Source organism: Cottoperca gobio, chromosome 24 (genome assembly GCF_900634415.1).
Source record: "Cottoperca gobio chromosome 24, fCotGob3.1, whole genome shotgun sequence".
NCBI lineage: Eukaryota > Metazoa > Chordata > Actinopteri > Perciformes > Bovichtidae > Cottoperca > Cottoperca gobio.
Genome location: NC_041378.1, coordinates 3,921,216 through 3,940,620, shown reverse-complemented (window position 1 = coordinate 3,940,620; position 19,405 = coordinate 3,921,216). Strand labels below are relative to the sequence as shown.

The following is a 19,405-nucleotide window of genomic DNA, read 5'->3' as shown; positions in this document are numbered from 1 at the left end:
GTACCTTTAAATCAGATACCAGTGTGGGATCAGTGACGGAGGAGACGTCCACAGACTCTCTGATGATCCAGTCCAGCTTCTCTGTGATCAGCACCATCTGATCATCTGCAGCCTCCGTCAGGTCAGCAGCATTTTGTAGAGACGTCATTCTGACGCACACCAAAGTAAAAGCAACTTTTACTAAAATTATAGTATAACATTTACAGTCCAATTATATTCTGCAGTGAAGTTTTCCAAAAGAAACATTGATACATTGCAATATATCTGAATAATATAAATAATATAATTAATAATTATAATAATTATAATAATAATAATAATTAAAACCAACAATCCTATTACTATTATAATTATTATAATTATTATAATTATTATTATTATTAATATTAATATTAATATTAATATTATTATTATCCATCCATCATCTACCACTTATCCGGGGTCGGGTCACGATATTGAATGATATTAATATAATAATATAATATTAATATAATATTAATATAATATTAAATATAATATTAATATTATATTAATATTATTATATTAATATTATTATATTAATATTATTATATTAATATTATATTAATATTATATTAATATTATATTAATATTATATCAAAATTATTTATATGTGTATTGATATTGATATTAATACCAATATCATTAATAATATTACAATATTAATATTAGTATTAATATGATAATTTATATAATAATATTAAGATATTAATATTACAATTATTATTACAATTATTACCATTATGTAGCTGGGCACTGATGTGCTCTACTTGCCAGTCAAAAATGTGCGGTTTCTACTAAATTAACCTTTTTTGAAAGATTACCAACAAGAATAGGTGTTACAAGTGTTTGTATGTCTTCTGATCGATGTGAGCGGTGCACTGCACCTTCTCTGGAGGCACATTTGTTGTCCTCTCCACTGATGAGTCAGCTGCTGCCTGTTACTTTCCACTTGGCCTTTATCTTCTCTGGTCATCAGATGGGAGAACTGGGATAGCTGAGCACACTGGAGCTCATACTCAAACCATATTGCTTCTGTCTCCTGCTTTAAAGTCTGTTGAGGGGCAGTCACATCTTAGCTGCATGATTTCAAAAAGTGATCACATAGTGAAGTGATGCTTTAACTTGCCTGCAGCTGCTTCTTCTGGTTCTGCAGGGGGGAGAGGGTGACTGGGATAAACTCTTCTAAATGTTGCTTGATCTTCTGGAGTTGAGACTGAAACACGGAGCAGGACTTTCTGTACCTGCAAACATTTACACATTGTTTCAGAACGACTTTCTCTGACACTGAAAGGCTCCGAGGGAACAGAGCCGGCTGCAAAATGTGTCACGTCAAGTTCGCTGGCGTCTTTTTACTTCACGAAACTAAAAACAAGGTTCCTGGCAGACTGTTATGTGTTTGGGGTAATTCTGTTGTTTAAATGAAAACAAACAAACAGGCGATACAGGCAACAACATACAGGAAATGTGCGCTACATTGTAAATATGTGCTGCTGATCCAAATGACTTCCTTATGTCAGAGAAACAATAGATTTAAATGTTAAATTCTACTACACTAATCTGTCACTTTATTTCACATGTAAGAACTGAGATAACATACCTTTCCAGAACTTCCTGTCGGGAGGAGGGCTCTTCCTGCGGGGGGGCGGACGTCTCTGGGACGACGGTCCACTCCGCCTCCTGCTTGGTCTCCACAGTGTCGCCCCTGACAACCGCCTGAGAGATGGGAGAGTTGCATAGTAACAGTCCGGTGAAGAAACGAGCACGAGATGGAGCGGCGAGCTTATTACTGAGGATTAGTGGCTGCAGCTGCTCACAGCCAATCAAACAAGAGGCTTGTCCTGACCAGGAAGACTTAAGGAAGGCCGCTTTAAATGCTATGTATGAAGTCAATTAGATTACTTTAGGGTCATTAACATGTGCAATTATGTTTTATACTATAAGTCACATCAAAGCATTTTACTTTGTGTGACCAACAGAACCGGCTCATATCAAATTCAAATTTTAAAAGCTGCACAAGAAACATTTTTAGATCAAGAAAACATGAAAAACTGAAGAAAATATACTTATATATATATATATATATATATATATATATATATATATATATACATCCTACAGAGACGCTTCTCCCGTTACTTTTACTTCACTTTGCATGATTTGCAGGTTAAAAAAATAAAGTTCTTCAAACTTTCAATCGCAAATAATAGTTTCTCAGAGCTCACAAAGTACAACAACTAGTCGAGCTGGAGAAGAAAGAAGAAAAACAAAAGCTCTGGAGTGCTCTCTTCCTACCTGTACACGAGCTTGGCTTTGCTGCTTGCTCTCTGTGATGTGCAGCAGACGAGCTGTCAGCTGCTGCTCTTTGGCTCGAAGTGAGGACTTTAGTTTTTTCCCCGACCCGCAGCCGGCAGCTGGGACATCCTGAGCTCGCACTTGGAGGATGTCCCCCTGAGGCTGCACGGTCACAGCTCCACACGCAGGGGAGGGGTCTTGTTGTGGGCTGTCCACGCTTTGTTTCTGTGAGAGATGTTTGCTCTGCTGCGCGCCAGTCGCTCTCAGCGGGGTGTTTCCCCGGAGCTGCCGTCCCCTGCGGAGTTCATAAAGGTTTATCAGGGGGGAGGTCGGGGCTTAGAACCACCCCGTCCGACAGGAGTCTCATTAAGATTAATAGACTTGGAGGATTACAGAGTGATAATTCTTTTAAAGAAAACACCGTCTGCTTTAATTAAACGATGCATTTCAACTTAAATGTAATTCACAGTTTAAAGACAAGCGTCTGTTCTATTCTATAAAATAACTATGCACTGTCACTACCTTCCTTTGCTTATCAGAGCCCTAGATACACTTGAGATTCAGTCATATGAGAGCAGACGTGTGAAAAGACAGAGATGCAGATCTTATTAGTTCCTCCAGTTATACGCATCACCTCATGCTGCAGCTCCTTAGCGTTATCTTACCAGTGAGACGTGAGCGCTGCGTCACCGGGTGGTGTTTCCTGCGCTTCATCTGACTCCTTCAGCTGGCAGGAGGGTGTTCTCGGTGCGAGTGTTCCCCACAGCTCCTGGAGGGATTCAACCTCAACAGACGCAGCTCCGTCCACGACGACCTGAGAGGAATGTGAACTTCTGAGAAACTGAAATCAAGGATTCTGATCTTCTGCCAGAATCCTACAGCCTGCCACACGGCACAGTTAGTTCTTAATGTTACACAGTTATGACAAATACCTGTTGCTGCAGCAAAGAGTCAGTGTGGTGAGTGGCTTCGTGCAGAGCGTTAGTTTGAGTTGCACATTGAACAACAGAAATCTCTCTGATCTGAGACCACATGATGGGAACAAAGGCGGCCATTTCTCTGCGCACATCCTGAGACACAAAGAAGCAAAAACTGATCTTTTAAGAAAGATGTGGTGCCAAGTTCATGCTGTATCATAGCTGTTAAAGGGAACTGAATTAATTGGGCTGCAGTGTTTTAAAGGAAATACTTTATTGGCTTTCTTGCTGAGAGTTAGCTGAGAGGATAAATACCACTCTCGTTTCTAGTGGGTGCAACAGTCTTTAGTGTCCCTGTCATACCTCCCACTGCTTTCTGACTGAGTCAGCGAGCAGCATCACGTCCTGGAGTTGGGGTCCAGTGCAAAAGGCTCCATAACCCTCCACAGCAGCCAGGAACTCGTCGAGGATTGTAGGCTGCAGAGTCTTTAAAGCTCTCTGCACAGAAAGACACAGAGCTGGACAATCAGTGCACAAACGGGCAGCTATGCAAAGCACAACAGCGCAGACCTTTAAACAAAATGCGTCCTGATTCTGGGATTTCATTTTGAGTTTCCAAGGTCGGGATGTTGTAGCACGAAAAGCATTCGCTCTGTTTTAAGCATTTGATAAGAAACAAGTAGGAGGAACGCTGCTTTTGCAGTCACTGAAACGTCTCACACTTAGCAGGTCCAGATGTGGATTTTGGGCCAAACTTTAGAAAGTAAAGACTCGGAGGTCAGAATAAACTCTGAACTAAGTGACTCTTTCTTATTATAAAACTGTACCTGTTTCCTCTTGGCTTGTGACTCCGAAAGCTCTTTGCCACCAAACAGCTGAATGGCCTGCTGGATGCGTCCTTGCAGGTGAGCTCTGGCCTTCTCCAGTCTGCTCCTCGCCATGGACTGGGCTTTTGAAAGAACTTCACTGCGGACCATAACCGGTGGCTGTGGAGATGTCTTCTCACTCTGCACAGTGCTCGGTCGCCCTCTTGTTGTTTGCGAGGGAGATGAGCTTTCCTTGTCCTCTGGGTCTGGACTCGTCTCGTGTTTGGACAGAACTGGACTGTTTGGACACTTTGGTCCAACTCGAGCGTGGGATTTGGAAAACGATGGAGGCTGGATCATGGTTTCAGATTCAGCGTCTTTTACAGTTTGATCACGAGGCACCAGTTCCCTCAACGGCTGAGGCAGAATCGGGACTTTGACACGGGGTATAACAATGGTCGGTTGCTCCCGTGTGTTCACGTGCTGGTTTTTAGGCCGACCTCGGAGACTTGCTGTCCTTTGAGGCGTCTGAGATGGAATCTGAGATGAAGCCAGACTAGGGTCCTGGGTTTGCAGCATAACATTCCCAATCAGGTCTACCTGTTTGGTTCTGGCCACAACTAACAACCCTGCATCTGCATCTGCCTGTCTCTGTGTCTGCTGTGCTGTTTCAACATGTTGCACAAACCCAAGGCAACTAAACATTCCAAGAATTTCCTATAAAAGAAACACATACAAAATTAGTCAAACACGAGTAACTGTTGAAGACTGAAAGTTACCATACATGGAGAGAGCTGACCTGGCAGTGGGAGACTGCCTCTGAGATCCTGTCCTGCATGCCAGAGGTACTGAGGCGCTGTAGAGGAGAGGTGTTCTGCACTCGTGCAACAAGGTCCTGCAGATCCTGTCTCTCAGTTACAACCTGGCTCTCAAGCTGCAAGCCTCGAGAGACCAGCACCTAGAGAGCATCACATAGAGTGTTGACACTGTAAGGTTTCATTCTAAGGACCTAAATAAAACATTAGCATAGTTTTACAACTTCACAGGAGGACTTTAATATATCCCTAAAGTCATTCCTCAGCCCAAATCACGCAAACGCAGTGTTAGCACCATGTGTGCACACATACCCGCTGCTGGTATGTGGAAGAGATGCCCATTTTTCATTATTTCCTTATTATTCTCGCCCATAGAGAGTCTGTGCACTCCACAGGTTTCCCATATATGGCAACATAGTCAACTAAAGATTTATGGAAAATGATGCAATACTACAACAATGAGGGCATAGCATGAAACACGGGGACAAAAGAGTAAAAGAAAAACATTATTATTACAAATCTGGGGCCTGTTTCTGCATGTTAACTAATTGCTCATTTGTGATGACAACAACAAACAGCAAAACAAACACAACAAAATGATGCCTTATTAAAAAGGTACAAAGTTTTGGTTTGCTGACTTTGGCTGTTTGTTTCAATGCGGAGCGTCCTCTGTGCTTCTTGTGCTTCTGCTGCTGGTAACAGTCCAGAGCTTCTGTGCTCCAATGGTCCAGCTCAGCCAGACGGCCCTCCAGCCTGGACGCAGCCCGCTGCAGCGCTCCACAGGTCCTCTCTGCCTCAGAAAGCATCTGTCGTACAGATACAAGGAATCAGGACTAGAACCCTGTCTTTGACTTGTACAACACAGGAGAGCAGAACTCCTGTATGTACACAGGAGAGCAGAACTAACACGTGATGAGAATGTTGTAATTGTAACACTGGCTACAGCTGCAGTGTTTCCTCTTTCTCTTAGACACCTGTGCACTGCTTTAATAAAGTTGAATGGGTTTAATCAAACACTAGAAGAAGGAGTGAGGCCTACTGAAAGGTTGAGTACCTGTGGGAGGTTCTCTGTGTGAAACTCTGGTGATGGACCGAGACGTGAAAGATCCACCTCCGCCATCTTTTTACTCAGCACCTGATGAAAAGAAACAAACAAATGAAAGATTTGCCGCTGATTTGTATCCACTCATCCAATAATTCATTTGTAACTTTGCAAACCTGTAGTTTGTGCCTGTTCGCCTTCAGTGGGACTGAGTTAACCTCCAGCGGCTGCCTCAGTAGCCAGCTGGCCTCCTGGGTCAGTGAACGCACCATTTGAAGACACGGGGGACCGACACCGGGCTCCGGTGACACGTCCTAAGAGAGACATGCTTCATAAAACCTTTACTGATGTCAGTATCTCTATGTTTAAAGTTACCTTTTATGTCGGATTTCAAAATAAAATGTTACTTCTGGATCTCAACAACGGAGATTCTGTCAATTCTGAACATTTAAAATCCTTTGGATTCATTTAATCTGAACCGCAGCTTCATGTACAGTCCGTGTGGAAAGACCAGTGTGAACATGCGTACTTACAAACATTGTCCTCTTCATGCATTCAGCCCACTGCATGTTGAGCTTGCTGAGCTGCTCGGCCAGAGAGCGGCTGGCTGAAGATTCTGTCACTTCAATGAGCAAGTTCCCCGCCTCGTTTAGCTCCGCCTGACATGACGTCCACTCGCTCATGTCCTAGAGAGGAACCAAAACAAAAGATAAAACACTGGACTTTATTCAGAGATTCATAAAAGGAGTCTTTTTTGAGTTATTCATTGACAGAAGAGGTCACCTTCGTCCCCGCAGCAGGAGACTGTGCCAGCCATGTCTGCAGAGAAGAGCGGCACTTGTTGTACGTCTCCCACGCAGACACCGCTCTCTCCATCGCCCCTCTCGCAGCCGTCACAGCCTGCGTGACCAGTTCAGCTTCACGTTCTGCTTCCTGCACCTTGACGAGTTACAAGCTGGGAATCCTCACCTGGGGGAGCGAGGAGTGTGCGGAGGTCAAGTCTTTTAAAAATGTACAGAGTTAAACACAAAGATTGAGCTACAGAAACACATGAAGCTCGTACTCAGCGCTGCCTTGCTGGTGTACGCGTTCGCCTTCTCCTTCAGGTTCTGGAGAGCGTCCATCAGAATTAAAAGCAGGTCTTTGCGCTCCACAGTTTCCTAGACAACAAACCAAGAGAAGCGATTACGTTTGCCATTCCCTGCTATCTACCAGTAACGCGGCTCACGTCATTATGTTACTCACATGCCAGTCCTGCAGAAGCAGCAGCACTGCCTCCTGGGAGCTGTAGGAAGCTTTCCACGTCTGAACCTTAGCGTTGATGCGGCGCAGGAGATCCAGCACAGTGTGACGGGACTCCTGGTATTCCAACGTGATGCCATGATACTTGGCTGTGACTCTGATATTGGTTAAACTGTTTTCAAATAAAGAAGGTTTTAATGCATTATTTCATTATGTTTTTGGAATCAAACCCAAGATAATTGTAATACAAGGAACTTAAAGGTGTGTTTTAACAACCATACATGTTTGGTAATGTGGATCTTTAAGGAAATTGAGTAAATACAGAAGTTAAATAATTGTTTTACGTACCGTCTTTTTATCTCATGGAACTTTTCAAGTGGCACAACTACGTTCCCCGAGTCATCCATGTTGTTGTAGGTATCAATAATGTGCACGTGGTGGCTCATCTGCTTAATTAAAGTCTAAAAAACAAAAAACAGCAACCAACATTAAACATATTCCTCCTCAAACACTAGAACATTGAACATTGGACACTTTTTTAAAAACAGGAAAGATCAAATTTGTTCTATGGCTTCAAAATGAAAAGGAACCTTCTGCGTGTCCTGTTGAGCTCTCGCTTCTTTAGCAGCCTCTGCGTGATCTCTCACGCCTCCTCCCTCTTCTGTTAGCGCTGCCTCCACACGCTGCAGCCACACTACGACCGAGTCCAGAGGAGGAGGAAGGCTGGAGTCCAAGTCTGCGTTACATCTCTGCAGCTGGGGAATCACACACACATGCACAACCTCGGTTATTGTTATGTAGTCTAATGAGTTCATCTGGAGAGAGATACAAGGAAGTGAATCAGCAGGAGACTAAGAGCAGATTAAAAGCAGCCTGAGGAGCAAACACTTAATGCCCCAACACATTAGAGAAGTTAGAGAAACACAGCGCAGGATGCAATAAGGGAGCATGGATTTCCTCACCTCCTTTTCCAGACGATCCCACGCTGTCCTGAGAGCACACTGCTCCTGGCTCAGCTCAGGGCAGCGCTTCATGGCAGCGAAGAGGGTCAGAACTGGTCTCCTCTGCTCAGTGAAGGAGCCAGCGAGGCTCTGAAGCACCTGATGAACCAAACACAGTGACAACCTCCTGCCAATAATACACAATACTACACACCAATGCATGTTTTCATCCTTTCAGCCCTTGTGCTCTGTGCTTACGTGATACTTCTCTGCAAAGCTTGACTTCTCTGCAGCCGTCCGCATGTCGCACAGTTCCTCGTACGCTTGCTGCAGCCAGGAAGTCACCTCCAGCGCTCGCTGACTCGGAGAGACCTACATTTAAAACATTTAAACTGTCAGTAACAAAACTAAAGTGTCCGCCGAGGTGAAAGCTGCTTAATCAGCGGACAAATGTAATGTATGTGTGCCATACACATATGTTTCAACTGTATGAGGGCAGTGACTTAACTCTTTTACAAATGTAGAAGAGTTCTCTGCAGGAATAGCCATTAATTATAGAAATACAATGTACATTTAACTCAAATGAGAAACAGAAATATGAAGTGAAGAAGGACCTCCTCGCCTCGTTACCTGGCGTAACGGTGAGACAGCAATTGCTGGAGTGAAGTGAGCAGGCAAGTTGACAGGAGAGAGAGAAAAGGGCTGGACCAGAGGAAACAGCTACACCAGAAGAGAACAGGGGAAACAATGAGCACCACTCAAGTTTCATGCAGGAGTGGAAGTCAAAGTATCGGCACGATTTAAAAACAGTGGTTTGATCGCTGACCTGCAGATGGTCATCAGGTGCCGGCATGTCATTGGAGTACTGTAGAAACTGGGCCACATAAGTCATTATGGACTTCTCATCGGGGTCTTTAGCGTCTACATCTGAGCAGCAGGTAGAGACACAGAGAGCCTTCAGTGTGGCAGCAACTCAACAGTAATGTGTCTATTTGCTTCACAACAATGTAATAACAAAGTCACAACTACTAATAACTAAAGATTTAGTCATTTGTTTCGCTGCTTGTTATTCGGAGATACTGTGTTTACATCTCCTCCACACTGCTCAGTCAGCCTCACCCTGGGGATCCAGCAGGCGGGGGATGTTGAGCTCCCTCTCGGCCAGATGAAACGCCTCCTCCAGGTTCTCCTGGTTGCTTCTGGACTGGACCCGTGAGAGGTCAGCCAGCTGCGGTCGGAGAGAACACAGGATGGCCAAGAAGGCCTCTCCACTTCTCCAGCTCGACTTAAAGTTCCTCACACTGACGGAGCAACCGACCCTAGACAGAGAAAGAAAGGTGGAGGTATGTGTTATGATGCCCGTGCTCTTTTTGGGTGGGTTACCTTAAAGCAATACAGTACCATAACGGGAAGGAAGGACAAAAGAGAGGCTTAGATATATATATATATTGAACATATGAAATATCTTTCAGTATATGGTAGATAACTCACTTCTGACATTGCTCCCTGACCCACATGAGCAGGGCCTTCTTGGCCGATACTCTGAAGCGTCTGTGGAGAGGCGACGTCCGGCCTGCGGGGACGGGACTAGCTGGCACCGGGCTGCCAGACCAGGAGTCCAGGCTGGCCAGAGAGTCGAGGGAGGAATGACAAGAAGTGTAGGAGAGAGTTCTGGCCAGCTCCTCAATCTACAACAGAGATCGTGAAACAATATATCAGATATTAAATCATCAGTATTTATAAAACGGTCTCACACAGCTGCCCAAAGTTAACCATTGAGCACTCACATGACAGTGGAGGATGATGGTCCATATGAGTCCGAGGATGATGGAGGGCCGTCCGTCTGTGATATCTGGGATGTTTATGTTCACCAGTTTGATCTAAACCAACCGTAACAAATATTTAAAACACACACACACACACACACACACTGCACATTCCGATGCCAGGTTTATTGTGTGTGGAAACGTACAGATTTCTTCTTGAGAAAGTTCAGTGCTGTCTCAACGTTGGCCCTCTGCTGGAACACCCCACGGCCCCGTTGTCTCTTCTGTGGAGACGAAGCACGACGTCAGCTTCATTGTGATTATAATGTTCATATAAGCATGTGTTTCATGGCTTTTTCTTTTCTTTTCTAATACTTGTGTACCGATTCCTTTTAAAACTCTAGGAGGAATTTGTAATGTGTTCACCTCACTGATATCAGAAGCACGATGCGGTAACTCACCATAGGCTGGTCGCTCATCACCTCCAGCAGGTCAAGCAGCTGTGAGCCGTCTCTGAGGTCAGAGAAGAGGTCCGACACAAACGAGGGAGGGCATCTCTGTAACGACGCACAGCGTTAAGTCTTAATATCATTGTAACAGAGGACTGAATGAAAACTATGATCCATAACTAATCTTTCTACTACAATCAGAGAGGAGTAAGTATCACGACACTGACATGACACACATACATGCACATCCTAAAGCTGTACGCTTGCATCTCCGCAGATGACGGCTGTAAAGTAGTGATGGAGGGCTTTATGTGTAGTTTACATCACACACACATCAGTTAACTAAAGACGAGGATGGCTGAGCTTCTAAACAGGAAGCTCCTCCTGCAGACAAACCAACGTGAGTTCATAATCATAAAACCGTCACCTAACATTTCTATGTAAAAACAATAAAAAACAACGATAACAGTCTGCAAACTTTAGATTTTCTGTTAGCATGCTACACCCAAATGTGGTTCCTATGCTAATTTAGCTACAGAGGCCTGGGCTACAAAAGTGATGTGTGAGCAGGATGGAATAAATAATAGAACTACAGAAACTAAGAGATGTAAGGAGTCCTTTGTTCCCGTCGACACTGCTCTGCTCTCTCAGTGGAGATACACTCATCCCTGTCTGACCCAATGCTACCCATTGTATCTGATTGTTATTATGCTTTGTGTTTATAATTGATGTGCTTGTGGACTGTATGTCTGCGGTTGTGCTGTTCATTTGCATTAAAAACCTCATAACAGGAAGTAGCTGGCATCTAAGGCCCCCAACGCTCAGCAGAGCAGAGAGTCCAAACATATCGGCATCAAGATGCATCTTATTTGAAGTTGTGAAACATCAAATAACAAATGAGGCAGCTGTATATGAATAATCCTTGGGGGTCACAGGAACAGGAAGTTGTTCAGGGTTTCGTCTTGTCATGTGGTAAAAAGAAAAGTAAAAGGCACATTTCTGCAAACCTCAGAAGAAACTGAAGTGCAACAGGAAGCTAAACGACGTGATTCTTTGCTACAGGTGGCCTCTTTAGAAGAAATGCAAAATGTCAGAGCTGTCCATCGTAAAGTTACTGCCATGAAAGTGTAGCGGACTCCTTCCAACGTCAAAGCTTTAGGCCGAGTCACAGCAGTGCACTCTGTCCTCTAGACGTAAAGAAAGTGTCTCCTCGGGGTCATCAGTGTATTGGTGTAACAGATGGCAGGTTATGAACCAGTGATTTTTATGGACATGAGGTGATGAAGAGGTTGGATTCAAGTTACGAGCTGTTCTGCTCCACTGAACCACTATTTATACTCCGGCCAAGTGTCACAAGCAGCTCAAGGTCTCGTTCCAACGAGATCCGTGGTGAGCTGCTTCACTGCACCTCGCTGCAGGAACAGTGAGTCAGCATGTCTACAGCCAGCCTCGTATCATTTACAGCCCGGCCACAACATGACGTGTCATTGTTCAACACGATGTAGAGTTCGCCAAAATGTTTTTGTCCTATTTTAATTCTTAATATTGCATATTGAAAAGCAACATATGTGCTGATTTTGGACAAGATATCTCAACATTTGACTGAATGTTATGCGGAAATGAAAGGACAACAGGAAGAGTATTTCAAATATTAAAGTAAAGCCACGTAACACACAGGTGAACTCATGCTGCAGCCTTGGTTAACATTGCTCCAGGTCTTTATGTAGTTATAAATATCAGCTGTGTGATACGCCCTGCACTAGAAACATGAAGGAGATTACAACCATCCAGGACCTTTTCTATTTTCACAAATGTATAAATGTTTTATTTATGTTTTGAGCAGTTTCTTGTTTTTTTTTTGAGCAAATGTAACACGAGTTCATATTTATTTATCTCATAAGCATCACACACACACACACACACATATGATATGTAAAACATACCTTAGCGAGTTGAGCATTTATCCAGTTGGTGAATGTCCTTTTCTGAATCTGTTCGTGCTCCACTGTTGAGGAAAGAGAAACACAAACTGTGATCTCGACATTTAATTCTGTGAACATCTTGTTTCAACGCCAGCTGGACTGAAAAGAGCAACTAATGCAAACGAATGCACAAAACATTGATGAGAAACATTACAGTGTATTCTTCAACAGCCACATAATCTTGTGTCTGGAATACGCTGCTGTAATGTCCTTAATAATCCAGACATCTCATAAGAGCAGTGGGGACTCTGTTCTCAGCAGGTCATCAGCTACTCACCAACGTCAGAGGACTGAAGGACTTTGTGAGCCTCCATGCTTAATACTAATAATCAATACATCTGTGAGGAGTGTAGATTCTGCTTTTAACTTATCCCTTCCTTCTCTCATACTAGAAGACGCAGAGCGGCAGGTTCCTCTTCAAGATGAAGTCTCTACCGGCTGGCATCTGGCTACAAGACGGGATGGCTTCCAAGACATAGACATAGATACTGAGGCTCACACACAGCAAATACACACACACACACTCACAGGCAGACACATGCACACACACACAGAGACACACTCACAAGCAGACACATGCACACACACACGCACACATGCACACACACACACACACACACACACACACACACACACACACACACACTCACAGGCAGACACACACGCACACACAGACACAGACACACACACTCACAGGCAGACACATGCACACACCCCCCCCCCCCCACACACACACACTCACAGGCAGACACATGCACACACCCCCCCCCCCCCACACACACACACTCACAGGCAGACACATGCACACAGACACCCCCCCCCCCCACACACACACGGTTCTGCAGAGGAAACTAAGCTTATGTTGCCAAAACATGAAGCGTTTACTATATATAACATTATAAAGGCTTTTCTTGTTACAGTATTACGGAACAGAAAACTTAAAGTCATTTATGAAAACACACTTTTAGCTTGAAGCTTAAAAAACCCTTCATTTCCTAAATATCTTTTCCAACTATAATTAAAATGATTCAGAATGTATGTAATGTAAATGAGTGTATCCAACATAAGCAGTTGGATACCTGCGTCACCTTCTTAAACCTTTAAGCACTAATTGATGTTTCTTTGTGCAAGAGTTTGAACTACACGTCAGACGGCTCTGATTACAAGCTGTGGAGACTATTCTATGATTCAGTCTGAAGTAAATAAATAAACTTGCTGTTTTGTCTGAGGCAGTCAGAAAAGCACAAAGGCACTTTCACATTTATGAAATCAGATAAGAGATTTGACTGAATAACACTCATGGAGTCTGCTGTTTGTTCAGGAGCAGCCAAGGCAGGAACATCCTGAGCATTTTAATCCAACTCCACCCGACATGCTCAGAACAAACAGCAGCAAGAAGCTTCACCACATTAATAATAACTTTGTCCTTCAGGCCATTGTAAGATCAGACACATATGTTTTCACATTCTTGGATCTTGTCAAACATAATGGTTTAATGATGTGAGAGTGCGTACATGTTTACTTAAGGTACCATGTACATGTGCTTACAGAGATGCAATACTTCTTTCAACAGGTAATGTTGTATAAAAACAAGATTTGTGCATATTTCAAAGAAGAGATAACAAAATTAGAAGCATATTTGGTAACTAAATATGTGTCAGATCTCTGAATATGGCTTTCAAGGTATTTTTTAATGACTAGAACCATCATAACACATTTACTGTACAGTAGTTCTCCTGAAATAACAAGAACAACTTGCTGGGTCATCAAACTCCATGTGAAGTTGATGATTAAAGACCAGTTTGACCAGGAAATGAAATGATTCATGTCATTAACGATGACTAAGTCAAATGAAAGAGGAGAGTTGAAATGATAGATATAATGTAGGGGTTTTTACCATTTTCACTTTTTATATGTTCATATTATATGTCATATCAGAGGAATGCAAAGCACATTGAAATAGTTGCTCCACTACAGCACATGTCACAACATCTACACAGGCACAGGAATAGACTGACCTTGGAGGAGCATGTGCACGTTGTCGATGTCCAGTGGAACGCCTCCATCGTCTTCCTCCGCTCCACCTGAAGCCATGGAGCCTCTGACCACAACGCAAAAATCGATCCCAGTAAGGTCCAGGAGATATGGATCGTCCCCTCAAGAGAAATCCACAATGTCAAAAACAAAAGGAGAAAGAAAAGCTACGGGTAAATACTGCAGTGTCAAAACATTTAAGTTAAACACCTCCACTGCTGTATTAGTCACGTTACGTCCACGCCCTTATTTTACCACAGAAACACACAAGTACACACAAGCAAACACTCCAACAAAGAGGAATAGCTGCTGCGTATGGAAAGAGCCATAACCTAGATGTACAAAAATAGATAGCCAGGTCACACATCTTCAACATACCTGTAGCAGGGCTGTAGTCACTGAAGGCAGCTCCTTCTACTGCATTACAATGAGTGTGTGCCGTGTATAATAAATATTCTCAGCTGTGTCCTTTCATATTGGCACAAACTCTGCTATGAAGTCCCTTCAAATAGGACTTGGCCTTACGTGCTCATAAATGAAACAAGGTGCCTTTTGCCTTTTCGAGCACGAGGACAAACAAGAGTGGAAAGTCCCGCCCACGCTCACTGCAGGCCCTAATCACTCCTGCAGGCTCTCATACAAACTTCCTTTGGCTAAAAAGTCATCATATGCTCACAAATGCCAGGGGCGGTTAGTTTGGTTTCAGCTTTGTTTGCAAAAAGCACATCCTTGTTCCTGATGTTCCAGGAAACAAAAACATCTACTTGTATTTTCCTTTGCTGCTATTTGCTTGGGCACTAATGCAATAAAGGAGATGATGTAATTAATCTCCTTTTAATGGTCATGCCAACTCATTACATACAGCATTCAATAAAAATGTAATTCTGCTTTCACTCTCTCAGTCGGTTTCATATAGAGTATCGCGCTCTTTTAAGGGTTTTCCGTTCACCTGAAGAGAAACAAGGTGCACCAACAGTGGAGCATGTTACCCAATGTCTTCTTTACCCTTGAAAGCAGTGCCAGTGTTTGTATTTGTTGTTTCACTATGGTGAGCAGACATAGTGGATCCTCTGTGTGTCATGTAGCAGCTGCACCCTCACCTCAAATTCCCACCTCTGTTAGAGCAGTGGCATGTGCGCCAAAAAGCAGAACAGGATGGAAGATAGTTGAATTGTTCCTCTGGGAAAGTCTAAAACTTTGTAAGTTTGAAGAAATGAAAGTGAGGCAGGGTTTTTGTTTATATTAAAAGTTATTGTAGTGTATTTCCACTGTATTTAGAGAACAGATATTATAAAAGCACAAATGAAAGAAGGCTGGTATCAGATTGAATTGTAAAGTATATGGCAGTGTCCCCGAGACATGACAATTGTGTATCTCGCTAGTTAGACTAATAAAGGTGCGAGTGAGTAATTATACACCTTTTCAGTAGTCAGTTATTGTTTACCTTAGACCCAATGTGTAACACTAAACGTCTAGAGCTATGATTAAAATTATGTTTCCACTGCCAGATGGAAAGTTTCAGTGGCATAAATTATAAAACAGATCAAATTTTATTTGCATTTATTATTAACTAAGTCTTAACTAATGAATGCATTTATAGTAAGTCAGGTTTTAACATTATATCTACACACATATTGACTTTAACAAATATATTTTAATTAATTAATTATGAATTCCATATAAAAACCTAAATTAGTTAAAGGAGAAACGATTACTGTGTCTTGTTTAGTCAAATCCTCCAGGTGGAGCCAAGAGCTAGCTAGACCGGTATCAGAGTTAATCTTGTACCGCCGTTTGGTGGCGCTACATACCAACACATGTAGAAAACACCACAGTTATTCAACGTAGAAGAAGAAATCCCCACGACTTTGACGTTTAGCAGCAGCAGTATCTGTCCTGACCTTCTCACTGCAGCGTGACAAACTAAAAGGTAAGAGAAGAGTTTACACGTATTTAGTTACATTAACCTCATTCATAACAGAAAAACAGTTGTTGCCTCACGTCAGCAATTTAAAACTAAGCTATCATCTCTATTTATTGTAGTTTTGAGTGCTAATCTTGCAGGTGTATTAAGCTAGCTCGTTAGCTTCTTACTACTTAGCGTCCGTTCTGGTTGTAGAGCAGGGAAGAAGCTAATACGCTAAGGTCTGTTCATTGATTAAAGTAGTTAGCTAGACAAGTTAAACAATAGCAATATATTTATCAGCTTTATGTCTGCTTTTAAATATTACTTTGCTTGGTTTTTACCGATGTTTAGTCAACACATTTAAAGCTAACGGTGACTTCGAGGTTGTAATGTTAGCACTAACATTAGCCAAATACGTGACGTTATGTTCAGTAAGGATAAGTTATTGGACACGTTAATGAAAATACATCCTCTTATTCCCTTTTCAACAGTAAACAATTTGAAAAGTGAATGCTATTGTTTACCTCTTCTTCTTTTAATCAGTATTTTCTATGTTCACAGTCATTAGCCAGGTATGACATGTTGAGGGTCACGTTAGCATTGAAGCTACCGAGTTAAGTTTATATTGAGTAACGTTAACAACATTGTCCGAATGAAGAAACGTGTTTCTAAAACTCTGCTTCAGTCAACATCACGACAGTATGATATGGATTATGTAATAAGTAGCACCTTTTCTTAAAGAGTATTCAAATATCCTAGTTCTACCAGGTTAGCACAAGATCAACAAATCGTGTACTAACTAACTAACTAACTAACTAACTAACTAACTAACTAACTAACTAACTGGTGCAATAGTGAATTAAGTTTGGTATGGTCTTTCCCTGAGAGTGCATGACACTTTAGATTATGTCTTCTGATGTTCCAGTACTGTAATAAAGTGCTGTTTGAGGTTGTGTCATAGTACTGAGTACACAATCAATTGTTTTAAGACGATGCTGTTGTTGCTTTCTCCAACAGATGGCAGGAAGCGCATTTGCAAGTTGGTGGACCAGGATGAGCCCTTACTACACTAAGGTCTACCAGGAGGTCTGGGTGGGCATGGGCTTGATCACATTAGTGTCCTACAAACTTGCTTTTGGAGGTGAGTTGAAGACTTCCTGTTTTGTATAGTATGTTGAAAATGCAGTCCATACTATAAACAGAATGTGGAGTAATGTAGTTGGCTTTGTTTTATGTTATATGACATCCCTTTCCAAAGTCAGTGATCCAATTTTGATCATATATTGTAGATGACATAACTTTAGTGGTTTGAATAGATTGAACGAAGCAATCAGTCACCAATAAATAAAGCACAGTAAAGCCAACTGTACTCCGTGTCCAACATATTTTAATATAAGAATGTTGAAGTTAGAAGAATGTGTGAAATGTGGCTTTCATAGTGCTGAGTAAATGTAAACAGCTGTTGTTGCTTAGACATATTGTAAATGCACAGTGTCTCAGTGGTTTGGGTTTATGTGATTTAATATATTGTCTGTTTCTGTCTATTCCAGGCAAGAAGGCTGTGGACAGCAGTAAGTAGCCACACATTGTGTTTATTCATACTATATAATAAGGGTTGTGCAATGATTATATTTACCGTGAGAAAATATGCATTTGTAGCTGACCTTGGGTGTAGTGGGTCATTGTGGGGAATTGGTGAGCAGGTCTGATATATGGCAATTTTGAGTTTTTCTCATTAATTTATCAGCTGTTTAACTAAATGGAAAATCAAAGTGTTAGTTTTAAACACAGGTTTATGTCTTTGTGGAGAAAGGTTGCAGCGTGCATGAGGTATGACTGCAGAGGAAAGAAAGCTAAGAGAATCACTTTTCAGATGTTGTGCAACTACATATGTTTTCCTCTAGATGTCACTGACAGATAATTCTGTCATTACATCTCATATTTTGACCTTTTTTGGAGCTGGAAGGAATTCATTATCGTCTGCCCATGCTCGGTGGGACGGGGTTTATTTCATTAAACATGTCATTTTTTGTGCTCCTCTCTTTTTGCAGAGCCTGCCCATTGAGTTTCCCACCATGCTGACCCCCCCTCCACCTGCTGTGATATTAAGGCCCAATCGTTAGTCCAGAAGTCCCACTTCATATTTGAATTTTTGTTAATATGGAACAAATAAAGTTGCTATCATAAACCTATCATTTCATTGTTGGATTTTACTGAGTTACTTTGGCTATAAAGTATTTCCACATGAGATTTTGTTATGCATTAACCTCCACTTACACTGCTGGGTCAGATTGACCCGAATACAATCTCTGTGATATAAACATGCATGACATGACATGAACCATTTTCATTTTACATATTTATTGCACTAATTAAGACGAGCAGAAGAAGTTTCATACAAAAAAAATACTTTAAAGTATTTCTCCTAGATTTTCAAACTTTAAAACGGGTCAATTTGACCCTGAAAGTAACAGGAGGGTTAACATAAAGCCCTTCTCTAAAGAAGTGTGAGCAGATTATAGCGTCTGCACAGAACTAGGGTTGGGCAATATGTCTATCGTGAGATGAAATATTGTCTTAGACTTTGTACAGTAATTGATGTCATTTTCTATTATTTGGCTTTACCCACTTGGTCATTAAATCAACATTACTGATGATAATCAAACATCTCATTGTGTAAATATTTTGTGAAAGCACTAATGGTCAACCCTACAAAAGTGTTGCTATATTGAGTTGTTGATCAAAAATATGGAGAATATATAATATCAAGATATCGCCCAGCCCTTCACAAATCATTAATGTATTTTTGGTAAGAATGTTTTGTGTATTTCAAAATGCCTTTACAAGGATGCTTACTGGTGTAGTTGGAACTTGCACGATACGTTTTAACCTTATCAGCAGACATTCGCTCACATTTGGGACTAGTAAGCACTGATATTTGGAAAAGTTAATTCAACTAAATAATGCAGCCAAATTGTGTTTCTTATTAAATGTTTAAGGTGGGAGAACACAATATTCAATAACTATAAATCCATTCATCAGTTATTAAAGCTCTTTGGTTCAATACGGATCATGTGGTTCTTTTAGTGTTTGCCATCCAGTTGTGGGACGATGAGTGAGCTATTAATAGCCAACGAATCACAGTTTGGGTTTACGTTTTAACTAATTGACCGGACGTAATAAACCACAGCA

The 19,405-nt window shown here is 41.9% G+C and overlaps 2 protein-coding genes across 2 annotated transcripts in view; one reads left to right on the top strand and one right to left on the bottom strand.

Annotated features, from left to right (window-relative positions):
- Positions 1 to 14,367, bottom strand: part of syne2a (spectrin repeat containing, nuclear envelope 2a) — a 62,466-nt gene extending 48,099 nt beyond the window's left edge. The window contains 31 exon segments of the mRNA XM_029425833.1: positions 5 to 149; positions 906 to 1,072; positions 1,148 to 1,262; positions 1,619 to 1,734; positions 2,314 to 2,608; positions 2,979 to 3,127; positions 3,246 to 3,383; positions 3,594 to 3,728; positions 4,058 to 4,753; positions 4,836 to 4,994; positions 5,490 to 5,657; positions 5,906 to 5,986; positions 6,070 to 6,207; positions 6,427 to 6,579; positions 6,677 to 6,832; positions 6,834 to 6,862; positions 6,957 to 7,053; positions 7,139 to 7,307; positions 7,484 to 7,596; positions 7,726 to 7,890; positions 8,098 to 8,235; positions 8,335 to 8,448; positions 8,707 to 8,796; positions 8,903 to 9,003; positions 9,196 to 9,395; positions 9,568 to 9,764; positions 9,864 to 9,956; positions 10,049 to 10,126; positions 10,304 to 10,399; positions 12,235 to 12,296; positions 14,292 to 14,367. Of these exon segments, the coding sequence (XP_029281693.1) occupies positions 5 to 149; positions 906 to 1,072; positions 1,148 to 1,262; positions 1,619 to 1,734; positions 2,314 to 2,608; positions 2,979 to 3,127; positions 3,246 to 3,383; positions 3,594 to 3,728; positions 4,058 to 4,753; positions 4,836 to 4,994; positions 5,490 to 5,657; positions 5,906 to 5,986; positions 6,070 to 6,207; positions 6,427 to 6,579; positions 6,677 to 6,832; positions 6,834 to 6,862; positions 6,957 to 7,053; positions 7,139 to 7,307; positions 7,484 to 7,596; positions 7,726 to 7,890; positions 8,098 to 8,235; positions 8,335 to 8,448; positions 8,707 to 8,796; positions 8,903 to 9,003; positions 9,196 to 9,395; positions 9,568 to 9,764; positions 9,864 to 9,956; positions 10,049 to 10,126; positions 10,304 to 10,399; positions 12,235 to 12,296; positions 14,292 to 14,367 (4,629 nt within the window).
- Positions 14,368 to 16,080: 1,713 nt separating this feature from the next.
- atp5mj (ATP synthase membrane subunit j) lies at positions 16,081 to 18,408 on the top strand. Its single transcript, XM_029425393.1, has 4 exons — positions 16,081 to 16,237; positions 17,231 to 17,354; positions 17,764 to 17,784; positions 18,265 to 18,408. Exons 2-4 carry the CDS (start codon positions 17,231 to 17,233, stop codon positions 18,276 to 18,278), a joined length of 159 nt encoding a protein of 52 aa, XP_029281253.1. The 5' UTR covers positions 16,081 to 16,237; the 3' UTR covers positions 18,279 to 18,408.
- The last annotated feature ends 997 nt before the right edge of the window (positions 18,409 to 19,405 follow it).

Bases quoted from the DNA above. Each gene is read 5' to 3' on its own strand.
- atp5mj (XM_029425393.1), top strand. From the start codon at position 17,231: ATGGCAGGAAGCGCATTTGCAAGTTGGTGGACCAGGATGAGCCCTTAC. The intron at 17,355-17,763 runs GTGAGTTGAAGA...TGTCTATTCCAG, and splicing joins CTACAAACTTGCTTTTGGAG to GCAAGAAGGCTGTGGACAGC.